The sequence below is a fragment of the Balaenoptera acutorostrata genome, chromosome 2, assembly GCF_949987535.1.
Source record: "Balaenoptera acutorostrata chromosome 2, mBalAcu1.1, whole genome shotgun sequence".
Lineage (NCBI taxonomy): Eukaryota > Metazoa > Chordata > Mammalia > Artiodactyla > Balaenopteridae > Balaenoptera > Balaenoptera acutorostrata.
In genome coordinates this window covers 145,592,735-145,613,429 of record NC_080065.1, presented here as the reverse complement: position 1 = coordinate 145,613,429, position 20,695 = coordinate 145,592,735, and the positions used below count along the sequence as shown (strand labels likewise).

General features: G+C 35.9%; 1 protein-coding gene across 1 annotated transcript; it reads right to left on the bottom strand.

The window, feature by feature from the left end:
- Positions 1–131: 131 nt before the first annotated feature.
- On the bottom strand, positions 132–20,200 carry UBLCP1 (ubiquitin like domain containing CTD phosphatase 1). Its single transcript, XM_007171443.2, has 11 exons — positions 19,960–20,200; positions 16,708–16,905; positions 15,449–15,540; positions 14,957–15,042; positions 14,760–14,875; positions 13,652–13,750; positions 11,319–11,356; positions 10,657–10,755; positions 8,007–8,123; positions 2,780–2,907; positions 132–1,233 (listed from the first exon to the last, which is right to left on the bottom strand). Exons 2-11 carry the CDS (start codon positions 16,859–16,861, stop codon positions 1,206–1,208), a joined length of 957 nt encoding a protein of 318 aa, XP_007171505.1. The 5' UTR covers positions 16,862–16,905; positions 19,960–20,200; the 3' UTR covers positions 132–1,205.
- Between the last annotated feature and the right edge of the window lie 495 nt (positions 20,201–20,695).

Below are 20,695 nucleotides of genomic sequence, written 5' to 3'. Positions count from 1 at the left end.
TTAATTAGGGGTTCCCAAACTTTTAAACCATACACATTTAATTTTTTTCAAGAGATGCCTGCCCGAACCTAGTGTTTGTTTCATGATTCAACAAAGAGGCAAAATATTTGGGATAATATAGAGCAGATAACTGATATTTTAAGAAAAGGAATTTATTATTTACACCACTGAAATAGTCCCCCGTAAGAACAATACATACCATGTTTATTTGAAAGAATCAGATTCCTTTCAAATAGAACTGTATAAAGCAATACTGTCAACACAAAACAGTGATCACATTACATATCTGCAGGCATAAGCATTGCAAATAAATTTTTTTTTTAATCTTATGGCTAGATATTTTCACTGCAACACAGTGTTTTGCACTTAGAGAAGACAGAGCTGGAACAGAACAAAAACTTTTTGTTCATGCTTTTTAGGACTGAACCAGTGATACGTCCCATTTTAAAATGTACTGCCTTTAACTTCTTTTAGGACAACGGTTTTAGGCAGGAGTGCTTCTACTTGGCCACCACAAAGAAACACACTCTTGTTCCTTAGTTTCATTCCTCAATCTCATGTTTTCTATTTGTCACACTATGACATATCTGTATCAGAGCAGACGTTTTCCAGTTTTACTCAAAGAACACTGACACACATACACACCAAACTGAGACAGCTCAGAATTTAGAGATGTAAGTAGTGGAGTAATAAGAGAAATTGTGTTTATGACAAAGGAATAAGAAAAACTCTCGGTGGTTTTAAGCATACTAAACTAGGTTCCTTACTAAAAACTTTTCTTTTTTTGGTTTTAAAAACAGTAGTTTCAAGGTGGGTTTGGGCTTAGACAACAACACAGTGAGACAAAAACACAGGACATACTTATTTCCAAAGTCACAAAATGACATTGTTAAGCATACATTTTTGTCCACTTTTTGTGTGTGTGGGGGGAATAAAATTTAGTACTCTATGCTGGAGAAAATATTTTTCAAGAGTTACAGTATATTCATACAGGGGGAAAAAGGTGGTTTTTTTTTTTTTTTTTTGGCGTATTGCTATGATCTTCAAAAAATATAAAATTAAATTTACAAAAAACTGGAAGACCAAGTATAAGCAGTCTGATATTTGCTGCAGTGTCCAGCACTATCATAATGATCTTTAGCATAAAAGCAAAAAGAAGTTCATGGATCTCAAGTATCTTCAATAACTGCCAGTATAGCTTGTAACTACTGTCCTTGCTTCTTTGAGAGATACCTGCAAGAAATAAAATAAGATGTCTAAGCTGTATCACATTAAATTTAAGTTAACAATCTAACTCTCCTACCCAAAGAAAGTTGTTTATTTTAATAACAAAACTTTTCAAGATAAGTAATAACTGTTAATAATCGCTAACACGTGTTGTTTATGTGCCAAGCACTGTTCTAAGTACATGCATTAATTCATTTAGTACTCACAACAGTTCTATGAGTGTTCAGTGAGAACTTATTTCTATTTTACAGTCACAAAGAGGTTAAGCAATTTGCCCAAGTTCATACAGCAAGAAAGTGGCAGAGTTCAGATTGAAAACAAGGCTCTGGAGGCTACATGCTATCACTCCACACTGCCTTACTTCCAAATGTGAAAGCAATATATTAACTAGTATTATAATTTCCCCCCAAAACTCAAAGTCCATTTGAAGATCTTCTTGCATAAAGGTAGTGAGCCAAAGCTGCTAAAGAACTTTGATCAAGAGTGTAAAGATGCAAAGATGTTAATTCACCAAGCAAATTTTTCTTCATATTATTTTATAGGAGTCTACCAGTAAATTAAAATGTTTACATCTCTATTTCTCACATTTATGAATTACTATACTCAGAGCTATGGGGGTGGGGAAAGAGTTCTTAAAATCAGGAGACCTGGACAAGTTTTGATGGTAAAACTTGCTCACACTGTGGCATTTACTATCTCTATGACTTAGTTACACCATCTACAGGAAATGTGGATAAAAATGCCAGCCTTACCCTCCTAATAGGATTATGAGACTCTAATAAGAAGTATATAAATAAGTATTATGTAGGTATATAAGTACATAAGTATATGAGTGATCTGAAAAGCCAAAAGTGTAATTTGAAAAGCCAAAGTGTTATATTACATGAAGTTTCTTTTGTTGCTGTATTGGTGAAGTCAGCTCTTCAAAGATCTACTTCCAAAAAAGTACTTGCAGTACCTAATAATCCTGTTCACTTCTCCAGAGGTTTTTCCTGCCTCAAAATCTTGACGTTTATATGCAGCCCATATGTAGATTTGTACTTATGTTTGTGCTCAGAAAAAAGACTAGAAGACTAGACACCAAGCTGGTAACAGTGGTTATCTTTCATAATCACAAGTAATTATTTCCCTAAAGGAATAAATTTTCTAATTTTTCTGATACACAGAGGTTACTTGTAATTTTTAACAGAAAACTTTTTAGTATATCTTATTTTATCCTGACATTATTTTACAGTATGAGAACAGATTCATAAAAGAGTAACCCATTTAATGTCACAAAATAATTAACAGGTAGCATCACAAACATGTACTAGTCTCTCAAATCCTCTCTACTAGAGAAGTATTAAAGATCTTAAGAGATGTGGGTTTATGGACAAGTTAGAGGTTAAGAGAAAGGGAAAAATCTTCCAGGGGAGATGTCACTGGATTAGAAAATAGCTTTAGAATTCACCCATTTTAAACAAAAAATAAGAGTTATGTGTATACCAGAGCTGCCAGACAATTTTTTCATTCATTAATATAAAGAAGAAATGAATAAGCAATTAGCACTTACCTTTCCCAATATTTGTGATTTAGGTCCAAAAAGTCATCTAACTTTGCTATTTCCTTGAGGTACTGGGTTAATTTTAAAAGTTCTTTGTCTTTATCTCGATTTAGGTGTGCTTTCATAAAAGGTCTTATCTATTAGAAAACAAACATTATCCAACACTTCACATTGTAGTAAGAAAACTAGTACAAATCTACACTATTCTATCTCTTAAATTACAGTTGAGATTAAAATATTACCAAGGCTGTCAATACTAAGAATTACTTTTACATTATCTCACTGACAGTCATGGTATGTTTATAGTAGAAGTTCTTCCACTTAATTTACCTTCTGTTATCTCTTCAGTCTGAACCTCACAACACCAGCTATCTTATAGCACTTGAACCTTATGTGGCTTCTCTACTTTGCAAAACTGCTTAGACTTTTCCCCCTTCTATCAATCCAGTTGCTTCTTACTAATTAAATAATCTCATTCACGTCACTTTATTCATAAAAAGGTACCCAATACAAGCTTGATCTACAGGGGAGTGAGATAAATTTTAACACTGATGATTTTCACATCAGTATTTTCTATGAAATTTTTATATAGCTAAAATATTACACATTTGTATAACCTATTTTCACTCACATTTTATAAGCATTTTTATCAGTAAAGTCTCCATTAAAATATTTTTAATTACATGAGTTTTCCCATAAAAATCAGCCATATTTTCTAAATTTTTAAGTTCAATATATTTTATGATAAAAAATATTCATTTCAAAAGCAAAGAAGTCAGGATGGTGGACAGGGTTGAAGACTATAATTAGTAAGGGATTTTACATCTTGACTTGAATGGTAGTTACATATGTTCTTTATAAAACAATTTGTTAAACTGCACATTTTATGCACTTTTCTTTATGTTACACTTCCAATAAAGAGTTCTACTTTTTTAAAGACACCAGCTCATCTATACAGCACTCAAGACAGCATTTCAAAAACTTTTAACTAATTTTAGATGAAATAATGTATCTGGGATTTGCTTCAAAATGCATGTAAGGTATAGAGCAAACATCCATGAATTAACAAGTTGTTTAAACAGGATAATGCATACATGGGGGTTAGTTTATACAATTCAATGTAGTTCTTTTTATGTTTGAACTTTTCCATTATAAAAAAAATATCTTTTAAAAATCACACATACTCCTGTAAGGACTGAATAAATCATTTTAGTAAAGCATTAATATATCCTTATTGTGATTGGGAGAAAATGCAAACCAGTCAATTTTACATAGTGACATTTAAAAACAGATGACATTTAATCATTGTCACCTGTTGAGAACAATGAGCCCATAGGAGTCGTTACCATATCTATCAAGGGTAGAGGTTTTAAATATTTTTTAATATACTTCTCTGTCATTGGAAAAACACACCACCAGCTTGAAACAGTAAGAAGAAAATTTTCCCATATGTTCCAGGTTCTATTCACATCAGAACAGTTTAGGGCCAGGGACCTCCACAGCTGTTAGTCAGCTGGGCTCTGGCTGAAGGGCACCAATAAGAGCTTTCAGAGTCTGCACAGAAGCAAACTCTTGTAGGAGATCCTAATTCCAAACAGGCAGCGCGGGCAGTGCTGCTTCACAGCAGCAGCAGTGACTGCAGGAGATCAAGAAAATTCTCTGCAGGGACCTGCTTAAGCCCTACAGTTAGGCGTAAATAGGCATGATATCCGAATGTAGTGAAATGAGTTTCAGCATAATCCTGGGCAATACTGTAATGTTTTAAAGTACTCCCTCATTTAAAAAGATTGTAAAGGCAACATATTGACTTCTAAACTATTAATATACAATGTACCAAAGTGATTCCAAGTATAGAAGCAGGAAGGGATTGAGACTGAAAGAGAAAGTACAGAGTCAGTGGCTGGTAAGTAAGATTTTCAACCCAAGGTCCTGCTAAGTTACTTTTACTTTCTAAACATTTGGTCTTAAGCACTGTTAAGTAACAAAACTAAAATACCCCAAAAATTCTGGATCTAAAAGTTAAACTAGTTAAGTGGAAAAAATTCACCTAACTGACTTCAACTGTTTTAGTATAATCACTGTTCCATTCTTCAAGAATGATCAAAGTGATCACTAGAAGGGCAGGCAACATATATTACCACCGCTGCACATATCAAAAAACATTTTTAGGAAATTAAGAATGTTTAGATTATCCGCATTCTCTTAAATCACCATTTCCTTATATAAATAATAAAAGTGAAGTTCAGAGTAACTACTGATTAATCCATGACCAAAATTCAAGTTCCTTTAGTTCAGTACTATATTCATAATTGACAAAGCCTCCTATGTTATATATTTCAAACCTTAAGATTAGCAAGCTTATATTAGAAGTTAACTATTTTAAAAATAAGCAGTCTTTAAGATATCTGTGAAATCTCTGAGATTTCTACCAGAAACACTATGGAACTGTGATAACAAAACAGAATTTAGAATATTTCACAATTTCAAAACCACTTCTATGTCAACGTGGGCAGATCATTAATTACTACCTTCTTAAAAGAGGCTTTCAAAAGGAGACATGCGAGAGATTACCTGTAGAATGCTTAAAAATACCTCTCCTGAATTAGAATTTTTGGAGGCAGAAACTTACATATTTTTAGGAATTCCTTCAATGATTCTACTGAGTACTCTGCTAAAAAACAAACAAACAACTTGCTCTAAAGTAACATAAAGAACTAGAAGTTTATATCATCATCTCTCTGCATCCAGAGATGAGGAGGGCCCAAACGTTGGCTGGGAAAATAATGTTTCTTCTAAAAACACACATGAAACTAATATATATATTTTTTAAGTTAAAGCTCTTCTCAAAAACCATTCCCTGTCTCACTTATATGTAGAATCTACAACAAAAACAAAAACAAAACACATACATAAAGCCAAGTTCATACACACAGAGAACAGAAAGAACATACTGGTGGTTGCCAGAGATGGGTGGGTGGGAGAAATGGGTAAAGGGAGTCAAAAGGTACATACCTCCAGTTATAAAATAAATAAGTCATGGGGATGTAAGGTATAGCACAGCAACTATAGTTAACAATACCATACTGCATATTTGAAAGTTGCTAAGAGAGCAGATCTTAAATGTTTTCATCAGAAGAAAACATTCTGTAACTATGTATGGTGACAGATGTTAGTTAACTAGACTTATTGTGGTGATCATTTCACAATATAAACAAATATCAAATCATAAATTATGTTGTATACCTGAAACTAATATTATGCCTCAGTTAAAAAAAATTTAATCATTCCTTAAATACCATGACTTTACCTCCTTTCCAGTACAGACACCATTAGTTTCATACAAAATTTGGCTTAGATCAATTGAATCTTTCTTCAAGACTGAAGAACGTACTTTTGTACCTTATACCTCATAAACTACACACAGGAAAAGCACTTCTCCTAAAGCCTCAAACAGAAATCATTTTTAAAGGACAGCATAACCACCAGTCTACACCAAGTACTTTTCTTCCAAGTCAACAGCTTTTATATTTGTGGCAATTCACTACCTAGATTAATATTCAGTCCCTAAACTATCCTCATTGTACACTAAAGACCACATCAACAGTCTGTATGGAGAGCTTCAAAAATCTACCTTCTTCAAGTTTTTCTCTCTTGTCTTTTAAAGTCATCAAGAATTCAGCTGGTGGGGACTTCCCTGGTGGCAGAGTGGTTAAGAATCTACCTGCCAGTGCAGGGGACACAGGTTCAAGCCCTGGTCCGGGAAGATCCCACATGCCGCGGAGCAACTAGGCCCGTGCGCCACAACTACTGAGCCTGTGCTCTTGAGCCTGCGAGCCACAACTACTGAGCCCACATGCCACAACTACTGACGCCCACGCACCTAGAGCCCGTGCTCTGCAACAAGAGAAGCCACCGCGATGAGAAGCCTGCGCACCGCAACAAAGAGTAGCCCCCGCTCACTGCAACTAGAGAAAGCCCGCGCTCAGCAACGAAGACCCAACGCAGCCAAAATAATTAAAAAAAAAAAAAAAAACATTAAAAAAAAGAATTCAGCTGGTGGAAAAGTTCAGGACTGAGATTAAAAGTATCTTAGTGTCAGGACTTACACTTCAAATGGAGACTCCATTTGCATTGTACCATAATACAGAGCTATCTTTTCCATTTTCATATTGTATTTATACATAGGCAATCACAGGTACCAGAAATTTTAAGTTTCAAATTTCTCTCTTACCAATTTTATGCTGCTACCAGGGTTAAATATCACTATGATGCCTATATAAGATTGCATGTGAGTTAATGCTAAGATCATCACTGGCCTAGAAACCAAGTTACTTGGGTTCTAACTCAAATTCTACCATTAACCAGTTACATACATGACCTTGGGCAAGTCATGAACTTTCTGATCCTCAGATTGTTTCTATAAAAGATGACTGAGGTTCCTTCTAGCTCCAGCATTTCATAATTCTAAGCTCTCCACTTAGACTATATGAATTTTCAAAAACCTTTTATTAGTTTCAGTTTAAAAAGGAAAAATACCCTTATTGCCAGCTTTCCAGCTAACTAGAACATCAGAAATTCAAGATTTGTATCCCTAACAGAATGTCTGATGCTTTCACTTTTGATGCTAAAAGTCAATGTCAGTAAGCTCATGTTGCTCCACAGAGCTAACTGAAAATAAAACATCTGGATGGGGGCTTCCCTGGTGGCACAGTGGTTAAGAATCTGCCTGCCAATGCAGGGTACACGGGTTCGAGCCCTGGTCCGGGAAGATCCCGCATGCCACGGAGCAACAAAGCCCATGCGCCACAACTACTAAGCCTGCGCTCTAGAGCCCACGAGCCACAACTACGGAGCCCACATGTCACAACTACTGAAGCCTGTGCGCCTAGAGCCGGTGCTCCACAACAAGAGAAGCCCCCGCGTGCCACAACTAGAGAAAGCCCACACGCAGCAACAAACACCCAACACAGCCAAAAATAAATAAATAAAATAAATTTTTGTAAAAAAAAAAACATTAGAAAAACAAAACAAAACAAACCATCTGGATGAGTTGGTTAACTAAGGAGATACCAAGCAAAAAAAGAGAATGCTCAATTTTATATGAATTTTTCTAAACACTTAAGCTTTTCTTGCCAGGATAATACACTACTTCCAAAAATTTATAAAATTCAATAGTGCTAACGTTCTACTACATAATCCAGCATATGTGAGAACAGCAAGTAAAATTATGTCTTACCTTTAGTCCATTCTGTGGGTTCATTAGAAAATTTCTTCCTATGTCATCAAACATGATGGTGTTTTTTTTGCTGTAAAACTCCGAAAACTTTCCCCATATAACACCAAGAGGCTTTACCTTAGAATAAAAGTTTAGATTTAACTCAAATTTCATCAATAGTTCATCCTTTCTTAAAAGCAGAAATACTGCAAAATGCCCTGCAGAACTATGCCAGAGCGTTCCTTTACCATGAGACAGTGATGGCTGGCTGTGTGAACAGAACAGAACCAAGATGCAACACACTGTAAGGGACAATATATCTCTCAATGTCAACTTCTGAAAGGTCTGTTCATGTCTAATGGAACTAAGCCCATTATAAGACTTCCTATAATTTCAATATGAAGATTTGGGATCAAAAAAAGTATTTAATTTTAAAAAAAATCTAGTATTTGTTTAGATGTCTGCTGAGCATTCACATGTCCCCTCAGGGCTTGAGGTTTCACATGGGGTCTGTTTTCAAAACTAGAAAACCTTAATGACAATGTACCTCGTTCTTTTATTACAATATTTATATATTTTGTAAAGGAAAAATGGACTTTCTCCTTAGTTCAGTGGTATAGGTGCACAATTTCTAGGGCATCTGATTATTTAACTTCAAAACACTGTAATTTGTAAATTCTTGCTTTTATTTCTGAATTCTTAAAATGAGCCTTCAAAAAGGTAATTCCTCAGTTATTCATATTTATTGATACCTGCATAAATTCTCTGTAAGATCACACAAGAAATAATAGTGATTGCTTGAAGGAAAGTTAAGTGGCTGGAGGGTCCAGGAGGGAGGAATACTTTTCACTATACACTTTATTTGTGAATCATGTGAATATATTTTACACACTCATAAAAATATTTTAAATACATTAACTTTTAGAAGAAAAAGTACTTTTTGCTGAAGGCAGTAGTCTCATTGATGGTAATGTGAGATTATATGATGATAATAATAATTATATGAGATTAAATGGTAGTAAATAAATGGTGACAAGGGTTGTCATTAATTTTAAAATGTTTTTTCTCCTCTATAATTTCTTTTAATATGGAGAAAACCTTTTATTTTCCTTAGTGTCCTCATTACTGCAAAAAATGTTATTCAAATATTTTAATTTCACTAAAATTTTATTTGCTCTATTTGTCTGCACTATTTGTTTACTACTGAAACAAACCCCCCAAATACTTGAAGCCAAATATATAGAAACTGACACAATAAACCAGATTCTTGGTTTTCTTAGCCAACATAAAGCCTCAAAAAATATAAGAGCTTTATGACACCAAGGGTTAGAAATCCTACATCTTCTTAAATAGTGCTGTCATTTTGCAATTAGGGCAAGCACCATATGTTCTCCAAAACATGAGCTACCTTGTTTTCAATTAGAGAAGTAATATTGCTGACTGTAGAAAAAAATCTGAAAACACAAAAAAGCACAAAGGAAAATATTTAATTACCTATAATCCAGTTAGTACCAAAGAATGCAACTAGATATTCTGATATATTTCTCCAGTCTTTCTGATAAACAGCAGCAACCTCAAAGAGTTCACAGATCTTTTGTTAAGCTAAGGGAACCCCTGAACCAAACAACGGTTAAAAACTATTTTCTAACAGTTTGCAAATACTGCTAAAATACTTCTTTCACTTTAATAATGTATCATGAAAAATTTCTGAAGTACTAAATACTGCATCAAATAATTAGCTGCATTCCATTAAATGGATGAACAAAAATGTGTACAACCAAGTCACTACTGCTGTAGGAATTTGTTATTGAGGATTTCTTTTTATTCCTTTAATTTTTCATTATTATAAACACTCCTGTTTAACACTTCCCAAACTTCTTTTTACTGTTTAGACTTTGTACATGTACCACTTTAGTAGGTAATAAATTATATTTTTCCTTGATGTACGCAGTATTTCCTTTATTGAAAACTCCACACACACATAAACAATTCTATTTATAACTTTTATGACTTTGACAATTTTAATACTGTCTTCCCTAAGCATTCCTAGTTTGCTAAGTTCTCCCCAATTCCTATTAGTCTGTGTTTCCAAAAGGTATGGACCATGTCTCCTCATCTCTTTATTCCCAACAGTGCGCATTACAGGGCCTTGCAGATCATAGAAGTTCATAATATGACTAGTTACTTGACAAGTAAACAAAGTGCAGAACCTTAATCTTTTTAGCCCAACTCTTTCCTGATGGTTCTTATTGCTTTCTCTAGGGCTTCACGTACATCACCCCAAAGTACATGCATCATGATATATCTGCTTTTATTTATCAGTTTCATAGAGGGCAGGGCAAGTGTGTCCTGGTCTGTTTCTAGTATCTTCCTTGACAACATTCAGTATTTTTTCACACCTACTCTGTCTTTAGCAACACTGTGCTGTTATCATCATAGGACAATTAACCATGACCTTTCTTGACAGTCCTTCCTCAAGATCCTTAACTTTGTCACTAAAATTCAAATCTGTTAACCTGAAATACATCTTCCTATGTCAAAACTCAACTGATATTTTATTATCCACTCAGATGTATTTCTAAACTCTGTGTAGTTTATTCCATCAATATAAATATAAAAGTACACCAGAAAACAAGCAAGTCTTTCAATAAAAAGTAAAATGACTTCTTACATCTATTAATCCTCTCCTTGGAGTATGCACTGTTATCATAGCAGCACTGTCCAACATGAAGGTTATCTTGTAATTTGCATTTGTACTCACTCCCAGCTCCTATAAATACAAATATTCATGTGGTTAAAATACAATAATGTGGAAAATTCCAGGCTTTATGAAAAGTCCAGCTATAATTTCCCATAATGCCAACTTTCTACCCCCCTGGCTACCACACCTTGCTCAACAACTAGCAAGCATTTTAGTTTCACGAAGCGAAATCGATAAATGGTAGTCCAAAGAACCCTAGTCTATTTAGCTCCAAAATGAGGGGCCCTTTTCAATGTACTACCAGAAACAGGTTACTTCCCAATTTAATATTTTAGAAGAGCATCACTCCTTTAAGTATCACATACCACAGAAAAGAAGGAAAAGAAAGTATTAGCGTAAAATGGGAGAAAGAGGAGAGGAAGCTTTGCTGTACTTTTTCTTGAAAAAGACATAGGTAATCAATGCAAACCACCATTAAGCAGACTTTAAACACACCTCTAACTCCTGATACTGGCATTTGTTTTGCTATTAAATGCCCTCCAATGACAATGAAATTAATTCAATTCGGAACTTTCTAAAAAGACAAATGCAGTTTCAAAACGTTCTTAAATGGATTGTTTTCTAACACTTACTTTCATTTTAGCTTCAATCCACTTCATATTTGTTGCAGCTAAAACATGAGGAATGATAACACAATATGTATGAAAAGCTTGAATTTCATTAAAAAAATCTTTCTTCTGTATAAATCAGTTAAGTTTTCTAAGCAAGACTAAAAGTTCAAATACATCACAAATAATCCCTAGCATATTTATGGTAATTTCCTTTTAACTATTTATAAAAATAAACTTATTTTGGTATGTCTTCAAGACAATAACATTGAAACAACTTTTATCTAAAAGATAAGGTAACCAATGCTCAAAAGAACTCTGAACCTAGGAAATTCATAAATCAAGACCTAACCACCCTTTTAAAAACAGCCCTAATACTGTTCTCTATTAGTTCTAAACTTGAATTTAGGGTGCCTGGATCTCCATTTTCTTCTGCGTTCCTACTGCCAGGCAACACACAGGTATATATGTCAACATAAGCAGATTAATGTTATGTGTCAAAAGTTTATGCTGAAGACTGCTAGGCTGAAGACTGTCAAAAAATGCTAATGAAAATTAGCATTTTGCCAGGCTCAGCAAACTTAGTGCTCATTGAGTCCAGCAGCTTTTAACAAGAAGTCTGAGGCAACTAAATTCACAAACCCTATCTATGTTACGTGCCTGCTCATTGTCAGACACCAACCACTTCTGAGATCACTGATAAAAATTCAAACTTCAGTTTTATGTGCCCTACTCATCTCAAGTTATTGGACTAAACTATATAGGTATTACAAAGTAAAATGTTTAAAAATGGAAAAAGGAGTTCAATTATTTAAAGTGTGTATATGAGTGTGTGTATATTATTTAAGGGCAAAGAGGTAGCTGAGTCCTCAAAATAAAAATCTTTAGCACACATACAAGAACCAAAATCACCTTACATGCAAAACTGGTCAGTTGAACTAAAATTTTAGAGATTGATGTATCTACAATGACAACAATCAGGCGATAGGGAAAAACAATTTTTTTAATTCAGAATATACTTTAGGACTATAATCCCCAGATGAAAAACAGAAAGATTTACAGCTAATAAAAAGAGTTTCTAATTATTAAGAAACTATTACATGTCAGACATGTTACTAGTTGCTATACCAATATTTTATTCTTACAACTACCCTGTAATATAGATTTATTTATCTTCATTTCTCAGATGAGGAAGCTAAGGCTCAGAGCAATTAACTGACCTGTCTAGTGTCACAAAGTGAGGTCAGAGCCAGGATTAAAACCCTATTCTATTTAGCTCCAAAATGAGGTGCTCTTTTCAACGTACTACCATGAAATTCATTTTTTTAAAAAAATTTATTTTAAACATGATTGTAAAAAGTTCTCAAAGTCCCTAAGTCTACTCTAACATTTAGAGGATAAACATTTTTCTCAAATGTCATCTCAGATGTCAGAGTTGCTGAACAAAAAACTGCTTCCCAGAAAGCTTTCTTCTCTGTATCTTAAAAACCAGAAAATTACGTATTTAACTACGTATTGAATTGTAATGGCTATGCACTCATAGTAACACTAAACTATTGAGATACTCTGATTATAAAAGAAAATACAAAGGAAATTTACAAACTGCAGAACAACTATGTGGCCTCTCATCAAAAACCTAGTACGATTACCATCTTTAGGGATTTTATTTAATTCACAATTAGGATAGCTCTTTTCTGCTTATGACATTGCCAAGAGGTAACTTTAAATGTCTGTGGGAAGATGAGATGTAAATCAATACACTCCCCTTCCCTTTTCAGAAAGTCGTGCCACAAAAAGATTGTCACCTGAACTAAACAGTGTGCTCAGTAATGTAGTAAATTTACTTTTTGGAGCAAACTCACTGTTACCACAGACCTGTAAGTTCCTGGAATGGCAGACCACAAGCTGAGTAACATTGCTTTAGCCCATTTATTGATTTTCCTTGAGTAAATTCATATTGCCTTTATTTCTGAACTACATCACTGTAAAATTTTTTTTAATACTTATCTTTCTCCAAGTGTTTTGAGACTAGAGTGACGAAGAAAGGAGAAAGCAACAATATACTAAAGCATCAAAGATTCTATAGCAAAGATCAGAAAGAAAAGATCCTAATCAAGGTGGGGTCTTGTGAAAATAAGGCCATTTTTTTTTCCACACCATAATCTACTCTCTTCCTATATTTAATTATTTCAGTGGTATTTGGCAAATACACATAAGTTTATATTGTGATGCAAGAAAGTCAAACATGCTTCATCAGAAATTTGCAAAATATAAAATTTAAGTCACATTTTATAAAGCAGAGTAATATAAGGAACAACCTTATTTTCATGGAAATCTGAACAAGAAATATAGCTTACACCAAATAACAATGTCATAATCCTCATATGCAGATGTTAGGAATTCATGAAGATATGGCCGCATTAATTCTACCCCAGTCTCTGCACAAGACCTATGGTCTAAAAGAAAATCAGTTAGAGATGATGATTCGTTTATTATCATGGACAAGTACCTAATATCAATTAAACTTCTGAAATGTAACAGAAACACTCAAATACAAACTACTTCAGACTAACTTACATCAGCTGACAAAGGGATGTCTTCAAAGCACACAATTCAATATTCTTGCAATCCAATTTTAATTGATCAATTCTGTTCAATTTGCAAAGACCGATACCCAGAATTCAGGTTTATATAATAAACAGTAAATTTTTTTCTCATCTAATCTCTAAAACGTAGATGTTATTTTAGGATATGAAAAACTAGGGCCACATATACTCACTTTTTAGCCATTTACCTACCAAATATAATCATATTTCACCAAAATAACAGGTTTGATTAACTTAATAATCAAATTTTTAAAAAAATTTACGCTAACTTATGACATGTACTTAAAGTTAAGGATTAGAGGTAAATAAATTCATTCTAATATCAGGAGTTAACTAATCATTTCTGGCAATATTAGAGGATGAAAGAACAAATTTCTTTTTTTGTTGACATGAAATTTTAAATTCAAGAATCTGCCTTGAACATAATTAAATAGAAAACCAGGAATAAAATATCAAAAATGATTTTTAAATAATCATAAAATGTTAAGTGTTAATCAATAGGGAATCACTTGATTAAATTATCACACATCCATAAACTAGAAAAGCGCCTGACCAAAAAATACATATATTTAACTCACAATGAATGTTAAATGACTGCGATGTTCAATATATCATTAAGTAAGCATAAAAAGGACATACATACAAACACCCTGGAAGATGCACATAAAAATATGAGTAGTCATCTTTGGATCTTGGGATTACAGATGACTTCTTTTTTCCCTTACAATAAAATGATTTACTTTTAAAATAAAAAGAAAAGCTTTCAAATATTTCATATTGCAAGGGAAAAACAAAGAAATAAAAGGGGAAAATGCCATTGTGGATAACAGAAGATGGAGCACAGTTTTAGCTGACTTACCAAATAATGTATAATCAACATCTAGTACCAAAAGTTTTTTCCCTTCCCTGGGAGGATTCAAAATTTCCACTTTGTACTCTTTTACTCTGCGGGAAATTTTCAGTAGGTTTTCCTCCCTAACGAAAAATAAAATCAGATGAAATATTCACTTTTTCTCAAATTACAACCAATTTCCTTTGATGATGAAAAGCACTCACCTATTTTCTACTTCAACTACTTCATCTTCAATATCAAAGTCGTTAATAACATCATCATTGTCAGGAGGTGGACCTAAGACATCTTCCTATTAAGATGAAAAATAGTTTTGTTTGACCATATTATCATTAACATAACAAATACATTCATAGCATAAAAAACAAATAAGAGGTACAATTTGAGTCCAAGAGTCTTGCAAGCACACACTACAGGAAAACGTCCACATTTTATATTTTGTTATATATGTTCACTGGGCAGATTTACCATGTTAAATTTGACCATTAGCACTACTACTACACTTACAGCTAGCTATACACTAACAAATTTCCCAGTATTTGCTTTCTGCTGAGTTAATAACACATTCATTGTGCAGCTTTTACTTTTCATTGACTGCTAAACTGACAATTTTACCACAATTAAAACTATGATACAACAGTGTGATATAAACCATAATATCTTCAAAGGGACAAATGGTAACAAAAGTAAACATTTACCAAGCTCTCCTCACGAGTTCCCATCATCATGATTTTAGTATTTGGTTTCAGTTTGAGAGCTCCAAGCTTAACATCATTTTCTGCAGGTTTGCCTACAATACAAGCAAATGACTGTTTTCTCACTAAAGTTCAGGTGCTCGTTTCACTATCCCATTATACAAAACCCTAACATTAAAAGGTTTGGTACAGATTCCACGGCAAGTTTTTTTCCTTAAATTAACAAACTGTTACTGCTGAATTAGTAATTTCTAACACACTAAGAAGTAGTAATTAACACAAGGTTGGAATTTTTCCCAAACTCTTAGAGGAACACCTTTAATTCAACTAACTAAACAAAATAAATTCATGTTTTATTCTGCTGTTCAAGATGAAGATGACTGTTTTCCAGACAGTCCTGAAAATTGAGTGCCTGAGATTACTGTACATTTACTGCTACTCAGAACTCACCGTTCAATGATAAGACAAACACCTTGAAAGTGCCTTTTAACTGAATGTGAACACTGCCTATAATTTTCAAATCATTATTACTTTCGAAACAGAAAAGATAATTTGGGGAGAGTAAAAGGCCCAAGCTGTAATGAAAAGGCTATGCTAAAAGACACATACTAGAAATTACACTGGGGACTTCCCTGGTGGTCCAGTGGTAAAGAATTCGCCTTACAAAGCAGGGGACGCAGGTTCGATCCCTGGTCAGGGAAATAAGATCCCACATGCCACGGGGCAACTAAGCCCGCGCGCCACAACGACTGAGCTTGTGTGCCTCAACTAGAGCCCGCATGCTACAAACTACAGAGCCCATGCACTCTGGAGCCTGCGTGCCACAACTAAAGAAAACCCGTACACCAAAACTAGAAAGAAGCCCACACGCCACAAAGAAAGATCCCGCATGCCTCAACGAAGATCCCGAGTGCCGCAATTAAGACCCGACCCCGACACAGCCAAAAAAAAAAAAAAATTAAATAAATAATATATAAGTCTTTAAAAAAAAAGAAAGAAATTACACTGTTTACCTGGGACTTCCATGTCACAGGTTTAACAAGCAAACATCAACTGTCAGAGGAAATCAAAAGTAATCTTAATAGTGGTGGTATTTTCAGGTATCCTTAAATATTCTTACTTGTACCATCAAAAAAATTTTAGGGATATCCCTATCAAAGAAATCTCCAAGAGGAAAGACTTATTAAAGTGAACAGATAATAGCTATTATAAAGATTCATAAATATATCAATGCAATAAATTTGAAGAAGGGAGAAAATTACCTTTAACTTTGAGTCCAAGTAACTTCTGGCGTTCTGGTAGCACTCCCGTAAGGGTCTTGAGAAACTGTTTGAGATCTAGCACAGTATCATCTTCTGAAAGTGTGGTCACTGAATATTCCTGTCCACCCCATTTTACAATGATAGGAAGAGCCATCCTTGAAACATACGATGAGGCAGCTTTTGTTCAGAAAAAGATACCTAGAAAGAAAGGCATATACAATTTAAAATAGATATATCAAAGATGTATGTAAACTTGTAACTTTAAGTTTTATAAACTGTGTCATTTGAGTCCTATTTTACAACTTGATGGTAGAGAAACAGGATTTTCTACTTACAGAAATGTTATCAGAATGCCAAAAGTTATCAGGAGTCAAAGTTAAAATTCTCCCACCCTCTCAATTTTTGGCTTAAAGTTACAACTTCCTAATATTCTATCAGATTCTCCCTGTTCAAGTGGAAAGCTGCAATAAATGAGCTAACTATTCCTCCCTCTCTGATCAGGTTTATGCTACTGGCAAGTTCCTCCATGATGGACCGTCCATGTTCATTTACCATTTGCAAGGTAGGACAGTGAGTTGTTAAGAGCATAAACTCTAGAGACAGATTACCTGGGTTCAGACCTCAGCTCTCCCACTTATTAGCTATTTAACCTTGGAAAGCTAACTGACTCTTAGTGCCTAGGTTTCCTCCTCTGTAAAATAGGGATGCTAATACTACCTACTTCTCAGGGTTCTTAAGAGGAATAAATTAATTTTTGTAAGTCACATACTACCTGGCACATAGTAAGCTCTAAACAAGTAAGTACTGGTTACATAAATTGTTTTAAAAACTAGAACTGAAGTGTTCCAGGCACTGCGCTAAATAAATAGTAAGTGGCCATTATTTGTTTCATATTTAATACACTGGACAGTTTTTACTCAATCTCCTTTAACAAGGTTGTTTGATAAGAACTGTCCCTCTTTTACAATTAAGGAAATAGGAGTTCAGAGAGGTTATGTAATCTGCTCATGGGCACACAGCTGATAACAGAACAAGTCTTCTGACTAAATCTCATGTTTCTTCCCTTACACAACTGTCTCTCTTGAATTGCATCTACAGGAGTTAAGGCACCAAAGATCAGTAAATACAAAACCTACAGGCACAGATGTAAGTACACAAAGATTATATAGCAGCTGCCACTCATCAACAATAGCATGTAGGTCTCCTCCCCCCATAAAGCTTTCTACCAGTTTTCATAGGTTTGTTCCCCCAACAGGTCAGAGAACTAAATTTTCTAATCTCAAAGTAGTGGTATTTCCAAATGCTGTCATATATTTAATACAACATTTGACTTCACTCTTCAAGTATTACAACCAACTGCAAGAAAGAAGGCAAATTATAAATCTTAACATGCAAACGTAATTTGGAAATTTAAGGTGTCTTCAACATGCCCATTAGAAAAGAGCACCGTAAATTCACTTACATTTATTCTATGTTTACAACCTGCTCTACTAAAACTTTAAAGAAGATGTGTTACTTTAGGGCAGTGTATTCTATTTGGAGAGAACTTGCTCTAACAAACGTTTTAATCCTCAATAAAAAGCCAAATGGCCCTTTTGAGTCAAATTGAAATATCATTTAAATATTATTTTTCTGTGAGAAGTGGAAATAAAACTGAAAATTTACAAGAGCTAGGAATGCAAGTAGCACTAATACAGCATATTGTGTTGGGCAGAGCAGAACATGTGAAGTGAGATCACCTGAACTCTAGGTGAGCGTGGACAAGTCACTGCACCTCTAGACCAGTGTTCTCAAAGTGTGGTCCCCAGACCATCCAACAGCACTGACCCCGCTTGGTAACTTGGGAATGTAACTGGGTCTGGTGAGAAGAGACCTAGCAAATCTGTGTTTTAACAATCTCTGTCTTCCCCTCTCCCATCTCTGAGGCATGCTAAAGTTTGAGAGCCAGTGCTCTAGGCTCTTCAGTTTTCTCAGCCTTAAAAAAAAAATGTGCCAGATGGCATGGGCTCTATGTGCTTAGTAAAACAGTATACAAACGTCATCACCCATGCCACAAGTGGGATCTCCAAGTTGACAATTGCTCTAAAGGACCAAGTACAACAAAACAAACACCATAAAAAATTTTACCGCATAAAGTCCTTAAAACTGTTTTTCAAAGTTACTGAACCTCATTCCTTCAATATTCAGATCATTAACAACAATGGAGCAATGCAATGCAAATGCATGAGTCATTTTATGTTTTCACATTTAGCCTTCTTTCTTACACAATTTTAATGTTTTGTATCACTGCAGACCCTATCAGATTTATAAACTGAAAAATGATTTTAGGGGTAAATGTGGCAATCAAACCCGAAAAAGTAAGCAAGGAGCACACCTTTATGGTGAAACTACAGTCAAGAACGGCTGTTTGGGTAAATTCTTCTAACATACAGTGGTGACTTGCCTAGTCAAGGCAGGAATGTTTACTTGACAAGAATAGTGTTAATCCCTGCGATAACAGCCGTGACATCACTTTGTATACTATAAAAAGCAATACGAATGGTGGTGAAGATAGGAAAATGATAACATGCTCAACAACTTAATTGAATAATCTCATTTAATCTTCACAATCCTAAACTAACAACTACTGTCTTCATTATACAGACTAAAAAATTGAAAAAGAGGAAAAACAAATTGCCCGAGACCACACAACTAAAAAGTAGCAAAGGCAGTTAATTTGAAAGTAACAGCAGCAAAAGTTAACACCTTGGGAATTGAGGGGAGGGAGTTAAATTTAAACACGCCCAGTAAAGGGTAACTGTTGAAGTACCGTCAACTCCTCCTCGGGAGAGCAGGGCAGCAGCAACTGCGAGGGAGTGCAGAGAAGAGAGCTGTGGGAAGTGACTGGTATGAGACAGCACAGAAGGCAGGGAAAGACCCCAAAACCCGAGAGGGCCGGGATACGTTCAACAGGGAGGAGGGAGAGACGGACAAACCCCAGAAGAGGGAGGAATAAAGGTTTGGGTACGCAAAATACACTGAGGCGCCGGAAGCCCTCCACCTAGGCGACGAGGCTGGATGGGAGGGCGTCGGCCCCTGTGAAGAGCCGGCCGGGGCCGGAGGCCTGGGCCGCGAACCTGGGCAGCCGCGGGCGGGGCCCCCACGAGCAGCCACCAGCCCGCCCGCCCGGCCACAGTGGAGGCCGGGTCGCGAGGACAGCAAAGCTGCGTCCCCCAGCCCCACGGCGCGCCGTGGTGCCCCGCATCCCCTCACCTGGAGGGCGGCGGAACCGGCAGCGGTGAACGCAGAAACCGACCGCAGCGGAATCCAAGGCGACCGGAAGTGAGAGGCGGGGACCGGAACCGGCTAACGAACCGGAAGTTAGGGTTTGAAACGGAAGCGCGCCGGAGAGCGGAAGGTCGCTTCCCTTGTTTCTCTTCGGGCAGTGATGTTACATAGTCGTTGCCAGGGAGTTCCTCACCGCGAAGAGGGAACCAAGCCTTTCCGAGAATGTGACCGCTGTACGGATGCCTGCGAGTCCCGGATGGCTTCCGCCCCCCTCGCCCGTTCTGCGCATGCGTCCGCTGGCGGGCTTTGAGTTGGGCAGGCCCTGCGGGGGTAGGAAGTCTCTGGTATTGTTTCGCCAAACTCGGAGCTGGAGTTGGTGCGCTGGCTTCCCTAGGTGTGCTGAGATCTTCCTGGGACTCGGGCCTAAGACTTGTGTGGCTTTGTCATGTTCCGAATGAGGCCTGAAAGGTGATGTTTGAGGACTGAAAACTTGAGAACTCTACCTGGCACCAGGGGCCACCAACACTAGTAATTTCAGGAGTTCAGAATTCTACCCGTTTTACCCAATCGAAGAGGAAACTGAGGATCGTCAGGGAAGGGGCAAGCCCAAGTCAGAGAACCAAGGAAGCAAATCTCATGAGAGCTGCATCGAGATTACTGTAGTCTTGTATCGAATTAGTCTCCACCCGCCCATTCCCAGGTCCATTCCATCTTCCTGCAG

Coding starts and splice junctions, on each gene's coding strand:
- UBLCP1 (XM_007171443.2), bottom strand. CDS start 16,861: ATGGCTCTTCCTATCATTGTAAAATGGGGTGGACAGGAATATTCAGTG. Junction 15,541..16,707: donor ACTTGGACTCAAAGTTAAAG/GTAATTTTCTCC, acceptor CTTGTATTGTAG/GCAAACCTGCAGAAAATGAT. Junction 15,043..15,448: donor GAACTCGTGAGGAGAGCTTG/GTAAATGTTTAC, acceptor TCATCTTAATAG/GAAGATGTCTTAGGTCCACC.